The following is a 27,029-nucleotide window of genomic DNA, read 5'->3' as shown; positions in this document are numbered from 1 at the left end:
GTGTCAAAAGTTCAGATCTAAAGCTGGCATTTAAACTATTTCCAGACTGTTTTTTTTTTTTTATTTTTTTGCATAATTTAATGAGGAAACTAAAACCAAATTCTATATTAAATCAAATGTTCAGTTCCTTAGAATAAAGTACTTAAATGCATATTTCAGCTCAGCCAGAGGTCTCAGCAGTTCCCGTTAGCTTCCTTTATGCCAAGTGTAAATGAGGCTATATAAGGCTGTTGGGAGCCAGCCATGTCCATTGTTATGCTTGGCAGAAACAGAGAGGTCCAGTTGTGGTTGTGTGCCAGAGGAAGCTAAACAGAGAAGTCTGTCAGAGCGACTCTGAGACCATGTGAAGAGCGACTGATGGAACACTTGACCCAGAGGCGTTTTCAAGATGAACTGTCACACACTCTTGTGACACAGCTCGAGGCATGATATCAAGAGTGCAGGACTGCATGGTAAACACATTCCCTAGGCTTTGCATTTTAAATAACAATGCAACAGACAAGAATATTTATTAAATAATTGTTTAAAAAAAAACACGTTAAATCCATTTACATTTGGTCACACTAACCACAAAATCACACATCACTGCTCCTTTTTCGCTTCCATGGGTTGACATGTAACTGCACATTTGCTTAATCTGGAATATAGATGTATATTTAAAAGATAATGTTTGCACATGGCCTAATATAGTCAAACTTATCTGTGGCTTTTAGAGCAAACCTCAGGATATGTTGAAACAAAAGACAAAATTGCGTCATACAGTCGTACGTCAGTATTTCATGCAACTGTGACATTCACATTTTTTGTTATAGTAAGTCATAGCTTTATAAAACAAACAGTTATTTTGACAAAATGGTTTACAAATGGATGAAATACAAGTTGCTGGTCCCCTTCTAGTAAGTCTGAGTGTTTTGTTTTTCCAAATTGAATGTATATGGTTTCAAACAACTGCATATGAAGGCCTCCATCCATTAAACAATAACCCAACAAATGTCTTTGTTTAAACAGTATGTCAAATTAGTTAGTCTGTATCTTAATGTGAGCAGACAATAAAGTGATTTTAGTTTGGAACTGAAAAGAAACAAAGTAGACTTTGGTTAACAGATGATCAGTACATTTTTAAAATGGAATTTCATTTGAAGTCACAAATCAACTTGAGTGGCAGAATGGGATCCTCTTCAGAAATTTTACTATACAAGTATTATGGTGAAACATATGTATTAAAAAATGCTCTTATTAGTGAGTAGAGGCAATTTCTTTGAAATTATATAAGCTGTTATCCAATTTTTATTTTATCTCTGTTTAATTGAATTTGATTAAAAAGTATAAACTCAATCAAGACTTGTTTCCTTCATTGTTATTTTGTGGGTCAGAAGCTAAAGAATTTTTGAACTACTGCCGGTCAGGTGGATGGAGGAGCAGTGTGCTCCCCTGCCGTGTTTCGTACTTGTTTTCTCAGTCGTCTTACATTTTAGTGAAAATGTTTCCATTTTTATTGGCCTCGACAACTGAAGGTTTAAAGTAATTGTCTATAAGCAAATGAGGTTTCTTGACCATCATATAACATGTCAAAACTGTAGTTGGTTTAATCAACTTCTATAATTTATTATTTAGATGAGTCAATATTAGTGTATGAGTCAACCACAATCAATAGGAACAAGACGGAATCTGATTTTTTTTAAAGAAGCTTCTATGTGTTATTTCAAAATTTTTATGGTAATTTATTTCCACAATTTTTTAAATATTTAACAAGCAATGGCAATGATCAACTACACAGAAACCTAATGGTTTGTTTATAAAGATGAAATAGTGATGTGACTTGGCGTTGAATGGATAAGAAATCTAGCAAGATAAAATTTCTTTTTTTAAGGATGACAAATCTTAGAGCGCTGAGCAACAGTTGCAAAAGATTTCACAGGTACTTTCCCGTCTAGTGCCACATGATGCTCAAGTTGCCGGTTGATGCCTGCTCATTGCACCCTTTCAGTCTTTTCAACATTGTCAGCAGTTCAGCTACATGTCCACAAACACCATAAAGCACCAGCCAAGTCCCCCCACCAGAAACATGGTGATGTGCATGCTGTAGATGATCAGATCGTTGAGCACTCCAAAGTCCAGGCGCCGGTGTCCGAGCAGAAGTAGGATGACGGAAAGCTTGTACTGCAGCCGAAGGAGGACGCGCACACTGACGTACTGCAGGAAGAAGAGGGCAGAGAGGAGCACCCAAAGAAGAGAGGTCAGCAGGCTGCAGCCAAAGTACAGCAAGAAGCGCAGGAAGCTGTACATGCACCGGGAGCGCAGGTAAAGGTCAAAGTTGTTGTACTTGGTGCGCACCAGCTTGGTGGTGTGCGCCGAGCCGCAGGCAGAGTGCATGCAGGTGGTGTGGGGGCCATGGAAGCTGCGCACCCTGCGTGGGATGGGGATCATAGGCATGGAGGGGCTACCAGAGCCCAGTGTGGTGCACAGGAGTGACAAGTGGGGATGCACAGTGGGACCTGCTTCCAGCCCCCAGACCGGCTTTAGTGAAGGAGCTCAGGAATACCAGTGGAATTTCCAGATTCCCTCTTTAGTATGCAACAAAACTCTGCAAGAAGAAAAGCAAAAACAACCACAGTCAGTTTATATTACTGGAACCTGTAAATGCTTTTGTAAATGCAAAACGTGTTAGAAACGCTCTACAAAATGCAGACTTATGCAAACGATGCATTCTCAGGTGGGATAAGACATCTACGAATTACTTTGACGCATATTCAAGTAAATCGCAGCGACGACACAGAGCAACATGCAGAAAATGCAAGAATGCCTGCAGGATCATACATGAAACAGACCGTTGATTCAAAGCAAACTAGGGCTGCTGTTTTCCGAGGCGTCTGGTGGCTGGATCACATTTTGAAGCGTTGAGCAGAAGATTCCCCCCCAAACAGAATCCCTTCTGGTATTTTTCACACTATGATTTATATTTTTCTGTCTATGGATGTAGCTTTAGCCAGACTGAATTTGAGCCGGTGCGGTCGCAAAATAAACGAGTCATCGTGTAGTGACGTCAGCGTCAGAATTAAAGGGACAGTGTTCATCCATGAACATGAACTCTATCTATCTATCTATCTATCTATCTATCTATCTATCTATCTATCTATCTATCTATCTATCTATCTATCTATCTATCTATCTATCTATCTATCTATCTATCTATCTATCTATCTATCTATCTATCTATCTATCTATCTATCTATCTATCTATCTATCTATCTATCTATCTATCTATCTATCTATCTATCTATCTATCTATCTATCTATCTATCTATCTATCTATCTATCTATCTATCTATCTATCTATCTATCTATCTGATGTGGTGATGTTGAAGGAATTAGACTCTACATGCTATAGACTTGGTTGAACAGTAAAACTTTATTACAGTACTGCAGCCTAAGACAACACAACCAAATTGAGGGGAAATCTTGGCCCAGTCATAGTGAAATCCACATCTGACATTTATAGGGATCAAATATGTGTATTACATGGTACACTCAAGGTGTACATTTGTTTATTACATGTTTAGATGTATATCATATGTATATCATTTGAGACACCTGAGCCACAAATTGGTATCAGTCCATTCTTTTCAAACTTCGTACTTCTGTTCCTGTCCTACAATTGAATGTTTTAAAAATTTAAGATATTTGCATAATGTGTATCGGTATAATGTATGACGATCTATGATGGTGAGACAGAGTGAAACACACTTTGTCTTGGTTTGCATTGCACCATGGTGGAGGTGTTAGAAGACAGCTTTAGCACAGAATAGATAAAATAGAGCATTCAAATATACTATTATTGCCTGGGTTTGCAGTTTAAGTGGTATTAGATGCTCCACATACTTTTACATGAACACATGATAAGGGTATGACACTGAGCACAAGCACATGATCTGCACATGGAAAAGATCAGATCACATGTGGTGTGCATGTGGTTCTCTTGTGACCACAAGTTTACCACATATACAACACATGAACAAAAATACTTGATAACATGTTGGAATTATGAGCTACATGTGGGAAATGGAAATACATGTCAAATTCATGAGAATTTTCTACAGGGATAAAGTTTGCAGGAAAAGGCTTTTCATTTGATTGTTTTTTTTTTATCAAGAAATTTTGCTTCCTCTTTGCTCTCTCAGTCTTAGCAAAAACATTGTAAGCCTTATGTCTTCAGACATCTATCCATTGTCTAGACTTATTTCTCAATGCAAGGTCACAGGGGTGCTGCTGCCTTGACCCATTTTGTTATGCAGTGCCCCAAATACATAAAAAGGGAAGATTAACAAGTTAGAAACATTTTAATTGGTTGGTTTGAAAGTGTACATTTCAATTGAGCTTCAGGGTGTCAAGCTTGGAGTGGCCATGTCATTTTGAATCAGCATCTTTTCAGTCTATGGAGATGTTGAACTTGCATGTTAGTTTTTCATAGAAGGTCTAAGCACTTCTTCACTATTTCTTACCATTCTTACATATTTTCCTACATCTGAAAACATAAATGCAATCAGGAGCTTCAGCAGAAGGATCAAGAATTTCAAAAGTGCACACCGAAAGTGAGTCATTAAACGTCTGATTATTCTTACACATGTATACGTCTTGAGGTTTGAGAAAAGCAAATACGTACTAGTTCCTTGTAAAGATAGGGGGTCGCATATCGTGAAGATTATATTACTCCATTTCTTCAGACTTCATATGTTGTAAAACATCATCCAAAGTGGTAAACATACACTGATGGATGGACATTTCAAAAGTGGTGTATCAAGTAGTGTTTAACTATGTTACATTAGATAGTGTCTCCTTCCTTTTTAATCTGCTTCAACTGAAAATAAACAGGGGTGGCAAAATAAAACGCCCTAATTCAATAAAAGGATTCATTGCAGCTCTGCATTGATTTAAGCGAGCTAGTAAAGTGGAGTCTTGTGACTATCCTGGCAGCCATTTGCAAAGAAAAAGACATTGCAAAGGGCATGTGTGGATCTGAATTTGTGTTTCTGTAAAGCCGACACAAGGTTGCACAGTGTGTGGACTTGTGCACGTCCTCATACTGTGAGTGTGCTTCACTCTGTAGATCACGTAACCTCCACTGGACCGATTTATGAGCTCGAAGAAGGATTACATCTCCGCTGGCTGTCAGCAAGCCAGATGGCAGCAGGTGACCATAAGTCAAAGTAAATGCACACACTAAAAAAAAAGTTTATTATGGTTGTTAATAGTGTGCTGGGTCACATTGGCGAGAATTTAAAGGTGTATTATGCAAAATGAGAAAAACAAACCTGAGAATGTTTAATCAAACACACATAAAGGTGTCACTGAGGCTGGATACATTAATCCATGTTTGCTTCATTAATGTAATTTGTTCCATGAAAATTTGAGTCAGCTCAGATCATTCAATCTCAATGGCTGTATTTATTAAAACTGGGTATTCATCATGTGTTTTTACCCAACTCAAGTCCAGGAGTTGCAGTTTGCTCCTGACATTTCATGTATTAAACACACAAATGAACAGACTCAGATTTTCTTAAATTGCACAGTAATTAAAAAAGGGACTACACACAGTTACAGTTGTCTGGGTTGAATTATAGAAGAAAATAGAGGGCTCACAGTTTTATAAGGATAAAGTGAATACTTTCATACATCCATCAGTCTTGAAATGAAACATTAACCACCTTGAAATTTTATTGTCTGCTAATCTTACAATCTGTACTTTGGATTTTGTTTAAAGGAGGATGTGTGTTTGCATGAAAAACACGTAGTAAATATACTGCAGACATGTCTTGACAATAACATAGCACAGTATTGTATTTTGTTGTGACGTTTGGTATTGTATCTTACCTTTGCGCATATTATGTTGCATAGGAAAGTATTTTGCAAACAATTTTTTATATTTTTAAGCTTGTAAAAGGATATTTTACATACCAGTTACTGTTCCATTATTTGAAAACAAAACTATATACTAATACAAATCTCTCCAGGTCATAGTCTGGCTTTGGCCCCATACTCAAATAGGAGCATCACACAAGTGTTGTAGGGTTTTGGTTCACATCCATGAAGAAAATCACCTGCTCCACCACATCCCAAAGCCTCTCTGAGATCTGGTCACTATGGAGGCTATTGGCATACAGTGAACTCATTCTCAGGTAGCTTAAGACATCTGGATAAAAGGTTATTTCATGGTATAGGGTCAAACAAATAGGACAAAAAAGTAGCTTTATGGTGGTAATCTTGAAGCAGAGCATTTTTAAACAGTTTGTATTTGATCTGAAAATCTATGTAGTTGAACTTGATTAGAAATGCATCCGCAGCTGAAATGTTTTAAATACACCATCTAAAGTTATTTTTTTTAAACTTTAGTAGTTTAAGAGTTACTGAATGCTTTTTGGAGGACAAGGTCATGTTACACTTTTTGTAATACTTTCTATAAAAATCTTTTAAGAATATGTACCTAAAGCATTGTTTTTTATTGACATTTCTCAACTGTGTTTTTCATGATGAAAGCTGTTCTTCTGTGTCCCTCTTAGACGTGATCGAGAGTGAAAATTTGCTTTATTCGCCACTAGAGGGAGCTATTTGTTCAAGTTTAGCTACCTTCAGCAGCACTTTTTAATCCAGTGAAGAGTAGCTCATCCAGCAGCATGGACTCAAGCCTTGTAGGGACCTTTGAACAAACTCCAGCTTCTAAATTATTACTCATTTTGAAATATTAATACATTCAGCACCATTACTGCTGCAAATGGCCCTAAATGGTGCCAAGATATGAACGCAGCATCCTCACCCTGCATCTGGGTAATAACCGCTTCCAAGCTGAAGAAGCTCTTTTTGTCTGCTGCCATTACTGAGAAAAACGATGTCAATAAAGCAGGCACTGGTGATTTAGGCTTGATTTAGACCTTATAAAAGACATCTACGGGCTATAATCACGCACTGTGGCCAGAAAAGTTTGCTATATTTCTCCTCTTGCAAGACCCCCCCCCCATTAAAAACACTACTTTAAGGTTTAAAATATAAATTATGTTCTTCCTTGTCAAGTTTTAATTTTTTTTCCTGCCATCATAGCCCAATTAGTTTTCTAGGGTGAGCAAGATTAAACAGTCAACGAGTCAAAATGCTCTTTCACTCCTTCAGATGTACTTGGGCTAAATCAATTAATTCATTAACTAAGTAGAGGTCACAGCCAATAGTTGAGCTGAAACAAATTAAATCAATTAGTCGAGCTAATAAGATGAGGAAGGCTTTAATTAGTGAAAGTTTAATCAAAGCTGTGTGTCAGGAAGTAACTCAGTGGAGCTCCAAAACAGATTTCTGTCTCAGACTAAACTTTGGTCACAAACATATTTTTGTACATGTAAATGAGTTTGATATTCTACATTACATTTATTCTTGAAAAATGAATATATGTTTCTGGGGAACATACATAGCATCTGGATGTCGGTCTTCCCAGCGAGTGTTTTTTTTTGCAGATAAAAGGTTTGATTGAATGTTGAAATTATAAACCGTAGCTGTTCTAAAGATTAAAGTCTAATATAAAAAAATATATATATGTAATATAACTAATTGGATTTAACTTTCACTCTCTATTTATATCGTTAATCTATTTGGGAAAGAGCCACAGAGCTGTTCAAGCACTGTCAGCCTTCTGCAGTGCTTTTTTCCTCTTGCTTTCATCATTTCTTGTGCTCGTGTGTCTCTTGTGCGCACACATCTGTGTGTGTGTGTGAGTGTTTCCTAATCCCGTCAGCCATCTGCTGTCATTAAAAACCAGCTCCTGTTGCACTGTAGATTTATCTGTCCAGATGTTGCTTTGAACTGTTGTATCTCAAAGTTTTGGTGGGATGTTTTGTGAGGCCGCGACAATATGCCAAACATGTTAAACCCGACCTGGAAAACAAGATGGGGTTTAGAGGTTGTTTCCATAAAAAATATACATTACAAAAGCAACATTCGGGAAACGTGGTATAATTTTAGCATAGTTCAAGCTGATTTTAAAGTTCAACTTAATAAACAAACATTAATTTTAATCATATAAAGCTTTCCTTTTGGCTTGTGTGTGTGTGTGTGTGTGTGTGTGTGTGTAGGGGTGTGTGTGTGTGTGTGTGTGGGTGTGTGTGTGTGTGGGGGTGTGTGTGTGTGTGTGTGTGTGTGTGTGTTCTGTTCTCCTTGGTACCCAATTGGGCCTGGCCACTGTTAATTCCTGGCATGAGGACCTGAGGCTGGATTATGGATTTATAGGGAAACATCTGTATGGGAAAGTGAGAGTTGTGAAGCTTGGACCTCGGAACGGACAAAGGCTTATTGGAGACCAGCAGCAGAGGTAAGGCTGCTGAAAAACAGGTAGAGTGTTTATTTATTTATTACATTCAAGAAACATCTGAAAGTAAGTAAGGTTGAATTTATGATAGTATTTGCACTGTTCCAATTGTAAACCCCAGAGATGGTGTCACAATTTTGATTACTCTCTCTTTACTGTTTGCCTAACAAAATAGAAACGTGTCATTTATAAAAAGAGCTGTTTACTCACCTTTACTGAAATTTTTCTGTTATCAGGATTTTGACAACCACGATAAGGCCCCGTTTTTATGTTTTGCATATTGATTTGTTTGTGGCTGGCAGTGAAGCATAGGATATTAATATGCACAGATGATTTAGAGAGCAAGGGAGTTGGGGTGTGTGGGGAGGAGGCGGCCGGGGGGGATTAAGTTTGCTTCAGGAAGGAGGAGGTTTACATCAACAAGCTCTGATTTATGTTGGTGAACAGATGGCAGGGAAATTGCTCTGTTTGAAAAAGATGCACAGTTTATTTCAGTTGATTTTTTTTCATGAAAATGAGAGAAAGAAACGATTAATGACGGCTGCAGGATGAATGATGTTGCCATGGAATTAAGGGTAGGGTGGACAACAACACTGCCGAGTGAAAATGGAAATGGTTGGGATCTTTATGTTGTAACATTACACCAAGATGCAGGACATAGTTGACAGATGGTTAAAAAATACAATAGCAAATATTGTGATCTTTAATTTCTTGTGGCAGAACTCCCCCCCCCCCCCCTCCAAAAAAAGAGGCATGATTATGTGTTAAAAATTTCTTTATTAGCTCAGGACATTTTCTGAAATCTATTACATTACTAACAATGATGCTACATGATTAAATGAAAATGAAACATTCTGCAATATATAAAGACGATAAAAAGCAAAAAGTGTTTCCAGCTTCCTCTCTTCTGTCCAAAAGCAATTAGATTTATCAGTTCCAAAAATCTTTTTAAGGGTCAATCCTTTTCATCCCTTCATCCTCATTCTCAGCCTTAGCTATATGGTGATCAATGTGGTTCAGTGAAGTTAGGGAAGAGCAATGAATCCAGGATAACTAGCTCTTAAAAATGCATTTTTTAAATGGACACCCTTTAAAAAGTGAATAGAATGAATAGCTCCTTGTCTTGACTGTAGGTCACATTCACAAACTTTATTATTATTAGTTTTTTCTCAGTAGTAGTAGTGATGTTATTTTATTGCGATCGGTGATTTTAACATTGCCCTCCGACAAACTGACGACCTGTCCAGGGTGACCCCGGCTCTCACCCGAAATGTTCGCTGGAGATAGGCACCAGCACCCCTTCTGACCTCACTGCGGACAAGGCTGTACAGAAAATGGTTGGATGGATGGATTTGAACATTTCCTTATGTTTTTCTGCTATGATCTTTGTCGTTTTTTGTCTTTGTTGTACACCCAATTCTAACACTCGTATTTTTTATTTATTACATCACAATTTAACAAAAGAGAGAAATAATAATAATAATAATTTAACACTGCCAGATTTTCTGTAGTTTTTTTCTTCCAAAGACATGCTACCCAATGATTCCATCTATGTTTTTTATATATTGGTTATTGGTTTGATTTGTATATTGGTTCAGTTAATTTCTCTTATTGTTAGTGTCGAGATAACACTTTACATGTTTGCAAGAAACACTGCTCTGTCCTGTCAATTCTTTTGACCTGTCATTTGGACACATTTCACATGTAATAACGACATTAACAGAGCAGAAACACCGGACCGTATGGAATAGCAGCCCTTATGTAAACTAATGTCAGTTAGGAATCCATACATTATCATTATATCGAACAATTGAAAACATGATACAGTGACCACTCACTGGATCAGATCAATTTAACTGTCACTTCCAGTATATGCTCATAGCCACACCCATTTCAACATTTTTACGATACAATCGATTTATGGAGATTCAGTCTGCACAGATATATCGATTCAAATCGGACAGCTCGGACAAAATATGGCGATTCTGCATTTTAGTAGACCTGAATGCACGCTGTGCATTTTATACAAACTAGAGAGTTGTATATGGGGACAAATACACACAAAACACTTTTTAAAGGAAAAGAGTGAAATGTCAAGGCTAATGAGAGTTCAGCAGTTGTGAACCTGCCAGTATAGAGACATTTACATGGGTTAGAAACCTGGAAAGTGTCTGCTTATGAGTGTGCTTATGAACACAGAGTGGTGCAATTGAAAGGATCCTAGCAAAATAAAACTCAGACCACTGGCAGCCATTAGCCTGATTGGCCTGAGAGGTCAGGAGAGGTGAATTGATGGGTTAGTCATGTTGTCGATTTGATGACCTAACCCTGCTGGCTTGGCCAACAGAGGGCTGGATGCTGGACACACTCATTCTCCCTGCCTTCATTTGAGTTATTGCACACATGCCAAGAATACTATACATTAACACAGAAAAATCTATCAGATCACTTATACTGATTTATGTCTGGACTGAATCATGCTATCAAGCCCCTTGACCAACTCATGTGAACATTTTAATACAGAAAGATTTATGCTGTAAATTATTTCTACGTGGCAAAATATGACTGACTGCTGAATGGTTCATTTCTTCCAAATCATATCAGTCTCTTGTTGTACCTCTGACTTTACTTGTTTATTTCTTTAAAACAGGTGGTTCTTACTTCTTCCTATTGTGTTTCACTGGCCCTACTTGTGGGACCTACTTGTGAGCTGAACCAAAACGTGGCCTAGATTGAAAACATGAGATAAACGCATTGGTTTTCTGGACCAGTCTTCTAATTCTGTAACAAAGAGCCAGACGAGCTGTGTATTCTTACCTGTGCCCCATTAATGATAAATAAAGTACAAAAGTACCCCCGCTCACATAGCAGCCATCTAACAACCACCTCAGCCACCCAAAGAGATGCCTTCCCATTTCATCCAATGTAGAATCCCTAGCCTAGATAAAAAGTGGAAAAGGTAAGTGTCCATCATGTACAGTCAGAAGGATGAGACAAGAAGCAAAACGACGTCCAAAGTTCTCTGTAGCAAAGACTTACAATTTTGGATGATCGGATCTCCATAACATTCCCTCTGTGAGTTTGTTTCTCTTCCAAAGACCTTGAAATACATGTTAGGAAATGCTAAATGAAATATGGCAGCCTCTTCAGAACTGTGTAAAGTTTTACTCCATGGTGAAATGGAAATTTAACAGTTTGATTCCAGCATGTCAGACCAGCAATATATTTTAAAGTTACAGGACATAAACTCAGGGTTTGAGATGTATTCAGTGAGCCAAAGAAAGAAAAGCATATTATTTAGTGTTCAAACTTAAAATCTGTAAGTGAATTGTAATAAAATGTCATTATTAATATATAGATAGTTTGCAACATATTGGTCATCTGGTGGGAAAAGGTATTGCATGCTCACTGGGGGCCTGTTTCCTGTTGCATCTTGAAACAGGGAAGCATTGAATCTAATGATAAAACTCTTTGAAGATCACAATATAGGACCATGCTCTGGCATATTTTATTATCAAACAAAATGTGTTGCGCTAGTAGCTAAATTCTACAGTCTGGAAGCACCTGCTTAGCTGTTTTCTTCTAAGCAGCTTGTTTCTTCTTCACTGTGCCTCTGTCTTTAGCTCCAGATGGGGTCTCTAAATGTCTGATTGATCCCTGCTGCGCCTCATATTTCTTACGTTGCTTGACAGGAGATTACTGCTGTCAATTAATGTTTATGGGATTCCTACAAATCCACTTTACAGTCTGGCTCTCATGAGCCTTGAAGGTATAGATAGTTTTTATTTGCATTCAACTTCCCGTTGCAGTACTTCACATTTTCCTCTAACTCATTTCTGTGACAAATGAACAGCAATGCTCGCTGCCAACCTGGAAAACAAACAAGCAAAATGAACTGGTGAAACAAAAATCAGGTTGAGGATATCAGTCTTCTAGGTTTTTACAATAGGTGTCCAGATCAAATGTCCAGCTTCACACTCAGCCACTGCCCACCCCCTTAGGTTTGTAGGTTTGCGGTTACCTTCAACTCCTCAAATATTAAACACAGACATCTTTTATTTGCAACTTGTTCCTATCTTACATGCAAGCAAACACTTGTGTTTACTGGTGTGATGTGAATGCGTGGGTGTGTGTGAGGTAAAGCTAGTTACCACTGCAAGCATTACGAAGTGTAAATGTTAATACTGCACACGAGAAAAAGAAGACAAGCTAAAAAGGAATGAATGATGATAGGCTTAACAATGAAATGCGTAAAACAGCGCATCGAAAAGTTTTGATGGTCCAACTTTGCTTTATGTAAACTTTAATGTGTTTTACTGGGGTTTTATGGGGGAAAGAACAAAACAAAGGAGTGCACAATAAATAAATAGAAATGTGTTCATAATTCTTTGCAGAAAGCACATTTACTGTCATTACAGCTGCAAGTCTGCTGGGATATGTCTCTATCAATATTTGTCTATTCTTTTTATCAAAACATTTCTAGCTCAGATTGGAATGCCAGTAAGCAGCAGACTCAAGATTTGGACTTTGACTCGGTCTTTTTACCACTTGAATGTGCTTCGGTCAATCCCTCCCTGTGTGCTGTGTCCAGCCTGTCTCACGAGTCTCAGCTTGTAACCGAGAATGATGTCCCACCTCATATCAGATGTAATATTGCTATTTTGATCACAAATGCTAATAAATAGCTTATGCAAAATTACTATCGATATTTATTAGCACTAAATTCTACATTCTCAGTAGCCATGTTAGAGACAAAACTCTGGGCTGTTTGGTGCTTCAATTCTTCTGGTTGGAATGACAACTTCGTGGAGCATTCTTGATGTTTTTACAACTAGGAATCCTAAAAAGTCCCTAAAAGTAGAAGAAAAATGAACCATCTATCCACAGTGGAGATGTTTTTTTTTGGATGATTCGTGGTGAACATTGGTCCTCTATGAACAGTGTCTTTCATGTTGGCCAAAAAGTTAATTTTTTTTGTCTAATCTCAAAAGAGTGCCTTCTATATGTTTTCTGAGTCTCTTATATAAATTGCAAATGGGAGTTCTTGTGTAGTTACTTTTTTCTTTATGAATTCCTTGTTTATGATTTTGATGTTTATTTATTGCTCTTACATACAGTCGGATTCTATTTGGTTATATTAGGTAAGTATATTTGTTCCACTGACATTTAAATTAAATATACATAGTCTAAAAAAATACGCTTGACATTGATTTTTTTTTTAAACTGATTTTTTCTATTATTCATTATTATGTGTGTTTTTCTACGTCACAATTGTTTTTATTCAGCAAAAACTACAATTTCAAATGGCTCAAACGGTTCCTCTTGATGGACATGTGATTGATACCATGACAATTAGTCCCATGCAAGCAAAAATATTTAAGACGAGTGAGCTGCTGCACAGTTTTTGGTAGCTTTTCCTCCCCAGGTGGGGTTTTGTCTCAGTCAGCTCGGTACAAAGAGCGTTTAGCCTCCTCCTGAATAATCCAGTGAGAGCTGTCCGAGCAGATGGAGACCCAGGGTTCGAAACCTGAGAGTGACATTTGACACAGCCACACACAGAGAAGACTTTAGGACTGGGTGATTTCAGCTACTTCGTGGAGGCAATGTGGCTTCTAGACATGTCATTTAACCCCCAGTTTTCTTTACTCTCATCCCATGTTCTTTTGTTAACGCTTAAATACGTCAGTGTGGTTAATGGTTGGACTGGACATTCGCGTTCACCTGCTTTAAAAAGCAGCTCAAGAAGTTGTGGTTTTTGATTTGGATTTGTGCACTTTGTAACTTTACAGGAGTTTGCAAAAGTATTCATGCCCCGTTGATGTGATATTTTTAGATTTAATGTGATAGACTTCCACATAATAAAATGGTGGAAGGCCACCCTGAAAGAAAATTTGTTAATACTGCAAGGCCTGGGAATATGAGTGATTTTGATCAATGCAAATTCCCGGTTTTGAATGGCCCAGTCAAAGTCTAGGTCAAAATTCTGTCTGTTATAAGACTAACATTTGCTGTTTAGGGACACTACAGCCAAACAGACTGAGATTGAGCTATACTGAAAAGATTTTGACAAAAATTGTAGGACATTTCCACAGCTTGTAGGATTGTAGAGGTTCTAAAATAGTAGAGGATGTTAAAACATTGAAAGGCGGCTCTCAAAAGTAACATTTTAGAGTGTTTTAATGAATAAGGATAACACAGTTTTTATATTATTTTACATATACGTAAAAAACATTCTCAAAAGAACATTATTTTCCATCCCCCATTAGATGTTGTCTTTTCAAAATGTATTAAAACTTGTGGTTTTAACATTAGGAACACAGAATACCTTAGGAAAAGTTTCCATATCCACCCAAGTGTTTCACATTTTTTTTATGGTAAAATTAGTTATGTAAAATGTTTCAGCAGAACTTTATATATAATAAAGTGATAAAAGGAGCTCTCGTAGCTTGTCAAACTTAAACCCCCCATCAGAAGTAGACTGCACATTTTTTCACATCCCAGCAGTCAAGCATTTGCTGTCACTGTACAGTATATTTCCCGGTAACCTCTGCGAGTCGCCCCGAATGTGGTGCTCAGTAACTTATTGCCCTGTCCCTAACCTTTCTGGGTAGAGAGAGCATCCATCATGGTAAAGTGCGATCCATTGCGGCCCACCTTCAGGGCTGAGCCAGCATGTGTGTTTGTGTGTGCGTGCTGGTAGAACTTATGAGCTGTCAACACTAAGTGCAGAGCCTTGCTGGAAGCCGACTACTGCTGGATGACTGACAGTGACATTGCACCGTAATGTTCCCTGTATGTGTGTCCGCGTGTTTGTGTGCTCCATGTGTGTAATTATACTTTTCGTCAGTATTCCTGTGATTGCGGTGATGGAGTCATTTTCATGTTTTTGGCTGCCACACCTCAAGTGGACATGATATGCACAGAGATACTATTTCTCATAGTGATGATGATCACTGCCACAGAGCACTGTGACTTTTGCATATTAAACAGGCCTTTATTAAAGCTCTTGTCACTTTCCAACACTCCTCTTTACGTCTTAATAGACTCTGCACAATCTCATATTTTATACCCCTAAACGCATTAATATTCTCCTTGGTGAGATCAAAAGCCATAAAGAAATCCAACTTTGTTTTTAAAAATCCCCTCAGTGATGTCCCAATTTAACAAGGCTCCTCCTCCTTTACCTATCACATTTTCCTCAGTTTTTACTCACTTTCAGATATTCTTGTCTCTCGTCTGGCCCTCAAAGTGCTACGGTTCCATCCCCAACCCTTTCCATCCCTGCCGCCCCTCCTTTTTCCCATCAGCACCAGGGAACTGATGAATGCGTGGCCTCCTATTGATCGCGATGGGTGATGGATGATGGCTGGGAGATGAGTGATGGGGTGCAGGCAAAGGTGCCAATAAGGGGGCAGCCAAAGGGTGGGGTCTCCCCTACTGGTGCTAATGGGAGAAGACTTGGAGAGACGGCTGCCGGGGCAGCCGCCAGACCCCGCCTCCTCAGCCCCAGCCATTTGAGGCGCAACGTTTTCAGCTCTGCTTTGCATTTCCTTCCCATTCACATCCACACACTGATCCCACAGGTCACACTCTTCTGTTTTTATTTTTTATTTATTTTTATTTGGTGGGGGGTTGCTTTGGATTTCATCTGTCTGCGTTTTGTACAACTTTAAGAGGTTGTGGAGGGTGTTGTGAGAATGGAAAAAGAAAAGGAAAAGGAAAGGCCTAAGCTTGTATGTGTGTGGGTGGGAGGAAGGCGGGGTGGAGAGCGCAAGTGGTGGTTAGCACGAAAAGATGATGGATGATGGGGCAGGAGGGGAAGACTGCTTCTTAGCTCTAAATTGATATCCCAGCAAATGTTTTTGTCTGCTGTGAAAAATGGTGCTGCAAAACTCTCATCTCGGCTGCGCCTTGGTCCTCCCCTCCGCCTTCCCCTTCTCTCATCCCTCTACCAGCTCCTCTCTCTGCCGTGAATAACGCCTCGCAATCCATTTCCTGCAGCACAACCTTCTTTTTCTCCACGCGCTCCGGTTCTCTGACAGCGCCTGATCACAGCTTCGTCCTCCTGGCTTTCTGCTCACTTTGAACAGGCTACCTGACTTTCACAGTTGCCATGGAAACCTCATCTGGATTACTTGCTCGGCATTGCTCATCCTTCATCGCATCCTTTGCCTTCTCCACTCCTGGCAAAGCGTTTAGAGAAAACCACCCATCAGACCCACACTATCAATTGCAGGTTGTTATTGTTGCAACTTGGGGAGGAAAGAATGAAAAAGTGAAAGTCCTCCAGGGAGTGGGAGGCCGGTCCTCTAATTGAGTGGGATGATGTGGAAGTTGGTAAAAAAAAAAAAAAAAAATAAATAAATAAATAACTAAATAAATAAATAAATAAATAAATAAAATAGGGCAAAATTCAGTTAAAGATCCATATTTTTAAATTAAAAATACATTTTGGATGACATTTTTAAAACTAAATGAAGAGAGAAAAGAGTTAAAAGCATAACATCATATTATGAAACTGTGTCCATCAGTTCACAAAGGCTCTTACCATCAATTATTTTGTGCCTACCTAATCCTGAAAGGGTAATAGTGGGCTGGAGTGTAACTGCAGTTGGGGTATCTCAACTCTCAATATTTTATATTATATATGAAGTATTCTAATTAGTTTTTTATTATTATGTTTGGTTTTTATTTTATTTTTCACAGTAGTTCCTTCACGCTTTCGTTTCTCTCATTTGTGGATTATTAGATTTGTAATCAGCACACCTCCTTGTTTCTGTTGTCCAGAACATGGTCTTGGATTTCCCTTTTAATTGTTTAATACTCTTTTTTACACATTCTCTTCATTTTCAATTGACCTTTCTGTTTTTCAAATTATGTGCTCATCTTCTCTGTGCCCCCTGGATTTGTACCTTCTACACGTCTTGTTGTTTGGTGCTTTTTTCTTAGCTCCATATGTTCTGATTACGTGGTGTTATTTTTTGTTTAAATTAAGTCTTTATTTTGAAAAAGAATGCAAAATAACCACATTTCATCACTTGAACGCTGTTTTATAAATGAGCCCCAGCTCCATGCTTCGTTCACTTAAATGAATGTGTAAGTTCTTAGGCTGGCGCTGGGGATCCAATTGGATGTAATTTGTCTCAGTTAATGCAGGTAATTTGCTCCTTTTTATATTTGCATTCAGTTTACTTTGTTGTTTTACTATCCTGTTGCTTATTAGTACTAAAGCACTGAAAAAACAAATATTTTTGTCCAATTTCTCTTGAAAATTTCTTGCACTATGAATGAGACCGTGTTCTTGTTCATATTTAAAATTCGCAAATGAACTAAGCAGCTATTAAATGTACTCCGGATCAGATGTTCTCTCCTCTGCAGAGCAACACCAGGGTTTTTGCTAGAATTTATTAGAAGAATTAGTTTGAGAGGAAAAGATGAAATAGGTAGGTGGTGAAGTCAGGAATAAAAGATAAAGCCATTTCTCTTCTTATCTATTTCAATTAAGTTCAACATTTCTAACACCACCAATAATTTAGGTCTGAAATTCATAACTACTGGTGGCGTTAATTAATTTAAATCACACATTTAGATACACTTTCTGACAAAGTACAGTACTATCTGGATTTTGGGGTAAATGCTTTATTTGAAGGACTGACTCTTAGTGGAAACACCAAGAGAGAGAGGGGCGAGGTCTTAAGGAGAGAATCTTCTGCAGGAGAAATTGTTTCTCAGATGAAGAGTGAGGCGATGCTCCAATGGAGAGGATTAAGACTGCGAAACAGAAGCCACACTTGCAGAGGAATATTCAGAGACATGAAATATGCACTGCTACATTCCCACCCAAAAATGCACATACAGTGAAATGCAATAAAGGTGAGAAAGAAAAGACACAAATGTAAAACAACAAGTGAGTTCAGCACAAAACCTTCCAGGTAAAGTGGAAGTTCTGGAGTAAAAGCACATCCTGCTTCTGGAAGTATGTAATTATGTTATTGCAATCATACAGAAGAAAACAAACTGAAACATTGCCAAATGCAGAAATGTTTTGTGTAATTTGTCATAAAATATAAAATAAATTATTAAAGAACAGGATAAGATGTAGTAACGAAACTTAAATTTGAGGTTGACATCCTGCTATCCTTGGCTCTATAATCCCCATTCTCTGACTGGGCTGCTCAGTATACGCACCAAGAGCCTTACTCCCATAAGACCAATCTCTCTGACATCTGGGCCACTGCCTTTCTCTGGGCTCCAGACAGATGTTTGGATGATTGTTAAGCTCCCAGGGTTCTTAAGAGAGAGGAAGTGAGAGTTGCTCTTGGTTTGACAGCACTCTCAGAACAGCTCTGTTGCAATCACTCATGTAATCATGATGTGGGGTTTGTACAGATGGGATTCTTTACTGTAGTTTCAAATCCAAAGGCACTCAAGTCTCCCAGTCTGCTAGTATTACTCTGTTTCCAACAGTTAATTTTCTTTGTATTCAACTGAGAGAGTCGATTCATTTCCATCTTTCAGGCTGTACATTTGAGACCAAAACATTGACCATTGTTCATCCTAGGCCAGGCAGCTGGTGACAGATAAACAAGACAAAACTTAGCAACTTTTTACTTTGACTAACTTTTCATTCTGTCTGGTTCAGTGGGTCATTTCAAGCACATTATCTAAAACTGATCATCTGACTTAATCTGATTTTTATTTAAGTCCAGTCCTAAGAAGAACAGCCTATAACAGAGCTGTGAGAATATATTTGCTTTCTGGGAGATTTTTCCCACAAAGGACATAACCTGAGTTAATGCAGAATGCTTTTTCCAAAGGATGACTCAGTGTATCAAGGGAGGAATCTCTCCAAACAAGCCTGACCCTATGAAAAATGAATTTCGCCCAAACCTATAGACTATTTGTGCCACTCCCAGCAACAACATCAAGCTTTTATGCTGACTGGAAACATGTCTTTTCCATTCCTGTGGGAATGTTTTTTTCCATTCCTGTGGGAATGTTTTTAGCATTTGACTGTTTGTACAAATGCTTAAATACACTGGAGAGTTTGGACTGGCTAAAGCAACCCAATGAGATTTAATTCCAGACATTGACTATGCCACTTCAAAACCTTTATTTTGTTTCATTTGTTTAAACATTCAGAGATTGTTGATGTTGGTGTGTGTCTGATAATTATCCAGCTGCACACTCCAGTTCAAATTACCAATGGTTACATTTTCGGTCCAGTATTTTATTTGATATGTTTTTGTTTGTGTAATCCTTAATCTGTTATATTTGGCATTTTGCAGGCCGATGTTTTCTAGATCACATATCCTCCATTTTATACGCGCCAGTATATGTGTATTCCATTTTTGTTGAATAAATTTTCTCCTGTTTTTTTTAGTTTGTTCAAAAGAAAAGTGTTATCTAAAGACTCCCATTCCTCACCTCATCCATAGATTGAATATCCACAATTCAATTTAATCATGTTCTTTGGACCTAATTCTTTTTGGATAACTTGTTTCAGTGCCACACTTTTTAAATACTTTGTCAACGTCTGCCTACACCAACATAGTGGAAGCAGGTAGCAGTCTTATATTAAAGTGAAATGTTGGTGTTCTGAGCCCACCTTTTTTACCCAATAATGTCCAGTTGTCTCCATATAATGATTATGATGTAGTTTGATTGGTGGATTAAACACTTATCCCTCCCCTCTGCCCACCTTATTGATTTTTCTCCAGCCCGGCGTGCCTCAGCTCCCCCCCCCCACCTTAAAGGTGAGGTGGATTCATGGCCTGATGAATAGCAGAGGATTGATTCGTATTTAATTAACAATTTGTAGGAGACTCTCTCTCTCTTTCACCACTCTACTCTCCATTCCACCCCGCTCTTCTTCCCTCTATAAGGTCTTGGACGGCTTGTGAGACAAGCAATGAGCGGAGGAAAGGTGATGCATGGATAATTTATAGCCTGATCAATAAGTCCTGGCCTAACATCTACAATGCCTGAATATGAGGGCCGGAAGGAGTGTCAGGGTCCACAACTGGGGAAGTGGGTGAACAGCAAAGAAGACAACAGTGACACAAAACCGGGAAGACTGATCAAGTGTCACAGCGAGCAACAAGGGAGAACAGTGCAGTTAAAAAAAACCTTAAATATAAGAGAAAGGTTGCATCCTGTGGTAAAAACTTTCTTCCTGCAAGGCAACATTGCTACCAACTATACCACCATGCAGCTTGCAGACAGCATGCTGTCATTAAATCTGTAGCTGGCCAGGATGACAAACTGAGCAGACAAGTGAGGAGAGAGTAGATCAACCTTTAAAATGTTTTAAAATATTCAAAGTATTCTATTAATTTAAAATATGTAAAATATGTTTTGTTTTTGTTTCAAAAATGACTTACAAAGAAATTAACTGCTGATTGACATTTAATGATGAAAACTGTCGTCATTAATTTTTATTTTGAAACTTCAGATATTAAAATTTTGCTGTTTAATGATGTAAAAAGCTGTCTCTGTGCTGACTTAATATTGTGGCAACTTATAAGTCTGGTGAGGGATGTAAACTGGTCTCAAATAAATTTGAAATGAGCCTCGTCCTCTGTTTGCAGATGAAAAATAGACTGCAACTTGAGAACAAGAATAAAGCATGCTAGTAGAAAATAATGATCACAATTTGTTCATCTTTATTTAATAATTAACTGCATTTACTGTCTAATTTTCATGATATCCCTGGCTGAATTACACATTTAATATTCGAACAGCACGAGGTGTAAGTATTGTTTTTCTGCAACACTACCATTAGAGGGCGGTGCTGAGACCACATTCACCATGTGCCCCACTCAGTGCTCCATAGAAAGTCCTGTGAAGACAAACATGGCCTGTCTACCATTAAGCCTGCTGATAAACACTCATCGTAATGTAAAAGCCTTCAAATGCCTCAACAGAAAACAGACTCATAAAACGGATTTCCTTCTAACAGGAAAGGAACATCTACATATCTTATTTCTCTGCTCTTTCCAATGATGTGAAAAAGGACAAAAAGAAAAAAATCACCAAAGGCAAAGCAGCACCAAGGTGAAAACAAAGACAATTAGTAGGAGCTGCTGCCCCCCAACTTAGGATCAGTGGACTCCAACCTCTCCTCACACACACACACACACACACACACACACACACACACACACACACACACACACACACACACACACACACACACACACACACCACACACACACACACACACGCATACACACAGATGAAATGGGCTGCTGAGGGGGCACCATGTGCGATGAGACTCCGGCGTTAACAGCCTTCCCCATAAAAGTGTTTTATCACGTATCTTGTAATGCAACACATTAAGGGTTGCTGTTGTTATTTCCAGCAAGGTCATTTTTACCCAGTCTTTCCCATCGCTGCAATGCTTGCGTTCTACCTGTGCATCACCATCTCAATCGGTTCTCAGACTGTTGGCTACCTACAGCTGTTGTGATGTGATAGCGTTATCACACCAGTAGAAGTGTGGGCGCTGTGGAAACCTAGCCAAATTTAACAAAAGGCTTTCAGAACCTGGCCTACTTTCACAAACACTGGTTGCTCTTCATGTCTGTGTTTGCATGTTAAATCCAATTTTTACCCCTTCAGCCTCTATGCACTTTTTTTTTAGGGCTTACAAGTCCTGCACTGTGTGTAATAAACTGTGTTTACGTTCCCCTGGTCTGTACGGTTGGTGAACTGCTTTTGAGCTTATCTCAGATTTATAATCATGCTGAACCTACTTTTATCTGTATTTCAAACCCATCTTTGAATCCATTCAGTCATCATCTTAATGAACACGTATATGTATTTTTTTTGTTATTCCTCTCTTCATATTTAAGTCCCCAGGCTTTTCCAGTAATCTCATCACTTTGGCCTTACCCCCCACTAACCCTGCGACCCTCAGGCAGCTCCAGCAGTAATAAAAGAAAAGCATAATCCAGCATTTAGAAATATGAGATTTGCTCGTGAGAAGCTGGCGAGCCCTGCTGGATTAGAAAAGGCTTGGACTGATCCAGAAGTGGTAGCTCTGTGCCCCGCAGGTAATCAGAAGTCTGAATGGAAATAAGGAAAAAAAAAACAAAACAAAAAAAAAAAACTCATCTTTAGGTTGTGATTATTTCTTTGGAAAAATATTTGTCCCATTTCCTGTGCAAGCTGCTGGTTATGTGTGAGCGAGTTTGGTGAGTGTGCTGGTGGTGGTGGGGGTTTCTTCTAAAAGGGGTTTGATAGAGAACAAGAGGGTGTGTGTTCTTGTTATTTATAGCACCCAGTATTTGAGATGATAGAGCACAAAATTGGGCTGCTTTTTCATTTTTTTTTCTCTATCCCAGTTCACCTCACCCCACTCATTTATTTAATAACCTCTAAAATGCAAATCCGTATGCACGCATGCATTCCAGACAATGCTGCCGATGCGGATTTTATGTAAAACGTGCCCATAACTCTAGTGTACGGGGTAACATATCAGTTTATGTGGTTTCATTACTTAAAAGGATTTTTTGTTTGTTTGGGAGTAGTATGCATATGAGCAGTTGTGTGTGTGTGTGTGTGTGTGTGTGTCGGGGGGGGGGGGGGGTTGCACGTGCGTGGTAATGTCACTGTTTACACATGAGCATATGCATATGGCTGGGGGTTAAGTAGATGAAAGGAATGGTTTCTAGTGAAGCCGTATGTTTGTTTGTGCCATGCCTACGTGGGGCTGACTGCACAGTTGCAGGAAATGCTAAATGGAAAGAGACATTAAATCATAAGAGCGCTTTGACTGACGTTAAAATAATCTAAATATTTTTCTTTGATACTTGCTTGTTGGTTTTATTTTTAGGATGATCATTGAATATCTGTGAATCATTTAATGACAGGTTATGTGATTTCTAACATTATAAGTAAAATGAAAAGTTTTATATGACCGCTATCTCAATAAACCTAATGAGCAATATGTTAATAAATTACAGTGGTGCACTATCTTTAAATTATGTTGATATTCAAAGATTTTAAAACAGTTAAATGCTGGTGAGGAACATATGTTGGAACGTTTCACTATTTTGATATTAAATGTTTAAAATTGGAATTTTGTTTCAATTAAGATTATGTTTACCTTCGTATTCATTTTAATTCTGCATGTTTTTATGTCAACCTTTTTCATTTTTTAAAAATATGACATGTTTATTGTGTGTGAGCAGAAATATACCACTAACTTCATGCAGAAAACAACAACATATACAGGGAATAACAATAGAAATGAAGGCCTACGAGGTTTCTGCATCAAACTGACCCAAATCAAGGTTGATTATCAAAAATTTTAAACCTCAACTGTTTCTTTTCTAAATTGTTGTCAGGATGATTTAGTACAGAATTATGTTATTAAAGTTACAATGCGTAATGTGTACTACAAGTCCACACAAGCACAGACATCAGTGTATTTTATCTGAAATCTACTGTATTTGTGTGCCTTCATGCATCTCTGCTGTTCTAGTGTGTATCAGACACTTTAGTCCATTGGATTGAGATTCATTTGCTATTTAAGGGTCAGGGTTCGGGCCACATGTTGGTTGCGTGCTTCACTGATCAATACCTTCATCACACTTTCTGCTTGACCCCGTCGTTTTGTCACCGTAAATTCCCAAGCCGCCTTTCTTCCCTTCCCTGCTTTCCACCCCCTTCTCATCATTCTTCTTCCTCTTCTTTCCCTTCTCAAGTCATTTAAAGAAGTGTCGGAGTCAGGGGGGAGCACTTTGTTAGGTCTAAATACATTTAATGCAGCAAGGGATGGGGGTTTGATAGCTAATGGTTAGAAATTCGAGGGATGGCTTTCATTTCGGGAGGGATGTGCCACAGCTAAAGAGATTTTAAGTCATCTTTTTGGGACCAGATTTGTTTGAGGTGCTGATCAAAGGGAGGGACTTTGATGTAAGGATCGGGGCTGAAGTACACCTTGTATTCAGTTAAAATGTCTCACATTTTTTCCTCACCGCCACCACGATTGTTATTTTAAAGTTAAAATCTAGAAAGGATGATGTAAATTTGTATGAGATCCATTGCAACCGATGATAATCCGCAGTCATCTAATAAGTAACTAATATCCATTCGTGTGCGTTCTAGTGCCAATGTGAGCCGCAGCTTTTAATAGGACATTTGCTGGAGAACATTGGTGAGTAGACATCATGAAACTCAAGAACAATTCAGATAGATCAGAGATTAAGTTGCTCAAAAACTTAAAGAGAGCTTTAATCAGAAAGAGCAAAGAGCTGCACGGCAACTTCAGAGGAGCCGCATTGATCTGCCTCTCAGGTTGACATATCTGTGGATAGAATCACGAGTCATGAACTTTAATCCACAAAAACGTCATTTGGAGAAGAATGGCAAGAGGAAAGCTCATGTTAAAAGAAAGTGATAAGAGGTATTCTTTTGCTGTTTGCCACAAACCAAGCAGGGGACATGGCAGCATGATGATAAAGATGATTATGAGAGGCCAGGCTAAAATTATTTGCCATCTGCAAAATGCAACATATTTTTTTTTTCCCTAGCTGGAGCAGGGGAGCTGATCAGAGTTATTGGGAAGATAACTGGATGAAATGCAGGGCAATTATGAAAGAAAAAAAAACTGTTAGAGGCTGTTGAGCAGAGCAGAGATCCATCTTTGAGTTTTGCAACCCTAAACACAAAGCCACAATAGATCAGAGCATGTTCATGTGGTTGAGCTGCGTAGTCTAAAGTCCAGACCAAAATCTAATTGGGAATCTGTGGAAAGTCTTACCAAATACAAATGAACACCACACTTTTCAGATTGATGTTTGTGTAAAAATCCTAAAACTTTTGTTTTTCTGCTGGCCTGCCTAGCAAATGAAATCCAAATGAAATGCAACAAATTAAAACTTTCGCAAAAAATATTTATTTTATTTGTTTTGCAAAGTGTCAAAATCCAAGTAGCCTACAGTACTCCAAACCAGGATTCCAATGCAACCAGGACATTTGCATGTCCTTTCTGCCTTTCTCATATCCTTCATCATCTTCTTCCTCCCATGAAAATTGCAGACCAGCTACTTCTTCGTCCTGTAACATCTCTTCTCCACATGCTCTCCTCCCTCCTCGCCTCCATCTTTCTTTTCCCACCATCTTGAGGTATCCTGTGCAGGATGTCATGCTGCTCAGACATCTGTCTGCCAGGCTGTTTTGATATAGTAGCATAAGGTGTGTCTGATGACAAAGGTCAGGGACAAACAGTCTATTCAATCCACTCATCATTATTAGGGGTATCAATAAATTTGGTTGGAAGACTACACCTTGAACTCTGCGCCTTTAACCTCGCTTTGAATGTATCTTTTTTTATCCTTTTTCACACCCTGTTGCTTGGTGACAAAAGGTGTCTCTTCCTCAGCATCTTCATCTGCCTCAGCCCTGAGAGACCAAAGGATCCATTAGCTGAATGAGGTTAATGCTTCCACTCTACATATGCAAGATATGGAAATGCAGAGCATTCACTGAATACCAGCATCACTATCGTGTTGAACTGTGGTGTGCTTTTCCGGGAAGCGGAAAAGCACACCACAAAAATGCTTCCCTTTTGCAGTGAAATGATCAAAAAGAAGAAATCCAAAACGACAGTCACTGCTGTGCTTGGTCACTGCGTCTCGACTGATAGGCTCAAGTAAAGACTTTCCAGCAGGCAAAAAAAAAAAAAAGTAAATATTTGCTTGATTTTAAAAATTCTTTTAATTTGTACATCTCTCCAAAACTCACCACCCTGCTCTGTGCTCCTGTATTAACAATAGTTCTGCTTCTCCCTCTTGTCTTTGTCCCTGATCTCTCTCCCCGCCCTCCCCGCCCTCAGAAACCAAATTATAAAATCATCGAGAGCATGATGAGATTGCTGCTCCGTTATTAATCTTCAATAAATACATCTTGACCCAGGGATTAAGTGTATGGCCTCTCCACCCCCTTGTCCTCTCCATTGGCAGTCACCCCCTCCCATCCCAACACACACAGCACCGCTCGTCTCTCCAGAAATCCTGTGACATCAATTTAAAAAAAAAGAAAAAAAAATGGGAAAAGAAAACAACAGACAAGTGTTGCAGGAGAGAAAGAGGGAGAGTGGCTTGAACACGCGTTCCAACCCAGATTGAGTGTTGCTGAATGATAACGCCGACCTTGGTGATGTTGGTTAGGCCTTTTGGCAGGATGGAGATGTTCGTTTCTCTCCGTGAAAGACAAATAGGACCGTGAAAACAAGATCAAATTAAAAACTAAGTACTTATATTTACATTACCCACACAGAATGGGCACAAAGATTATAAAAATGTAATTTCATGGAGCTTAATTTGCAGGACTCTCCTCAATCTTCATTTGTTTCCCCAAAATGATTACCTATTAGAAAACACGTTCCAAATGACAGCTCTAAATTAGAATAATGTAATTGTTCATAAAATATGAATAATGAAATTGAAATGAGATGAAGATTAGATGTAAAAGAGGCTAAACTGACCCGATTCACTTCATCTAAACATTCATATTTTTTTAGCGTAAGGTAGATTTAAAGGAGATTTTCAGTTTAACTTTGGCACAAATGCAATGAAAATGCATTTATATACATATTATCTCTCTAAATTATTTATCTTCCTAAATAATCATGTAATATTTGTGCTGCAAATTAGCAATATTTTTCCTATTTATTTTA

General features: G+C 38.5%; 1 protein-coding gene across 2 annotated transcripts; it reads right to left on the bottom strand.

Annotated features, from left to right (window-relative positions):
• Window positions 1-466: 466 nt before the first annotated feature.
• On the bottom strand, window positions 467-3,018 carry LOC129366292 (transmembrane protein 250). Of its 2 annotated transcripts, none has more exons than XM_055040041.1 (2): window positions 2,818-3,018; window positions 467-2,584 (listed from the first exon to the last, which is right to left on the bottom strand). In XM_055040041.1, exon 2 carries the CDS (start codon window positions 2,431-2,433, stop codon window positions 2,014-2,016), a length of 420 nt encoding a protein of 139 aa, XP_054896016.1. In that variant the 5' UTR covers window positions 2,434-2,584; window positions 2,818-3,018; the 3' UTR covers window positions 467-2,013. The 2 variants fall into 2 exon arrangements, with proteins under 2 accessions (XP_054896016.1, XP_054896015.1); XM_055040040.1 differs by having other exon boundaries at window positions 2,829-3,018.
• Between the last annotated feature and the right edge of the window lie 24,011 nt (window positions 3,019-27,029).

The sequence above is a fragment of the Poeciliopsis prolifica genome, unplaced genomic scaffold (assembly GCF_027474105.1).
Source record: "Poeciliopsis prolifica strain line A6 unplaced genomic scaffold, Auburn_PproV2 SCAFFOLD015, whole genome shotgun sequence".
Taxonomy (NCBI): Eukaryota; Metazoa; Chordata; class Actinopteri; order Cyprinodontiformes; family Poeciliidae; genus Poeciliopsis; species Poeciliopsis prolifica.
Note: the sequence above shows the minus strand (reverse complement) of the source record. Positions and strands in the feature narration are given on the sequence as shown.

What these genes read in the sequence shown, in the direction of transcription:
- LOC129366292 (XM_055040041.1), bottom strand. Translation starts at nt 2,433, where the DNA reads ATGCCTATGATCCCCATCCCACGCAGGGTGCGCAGCTTCCATGGCCCC.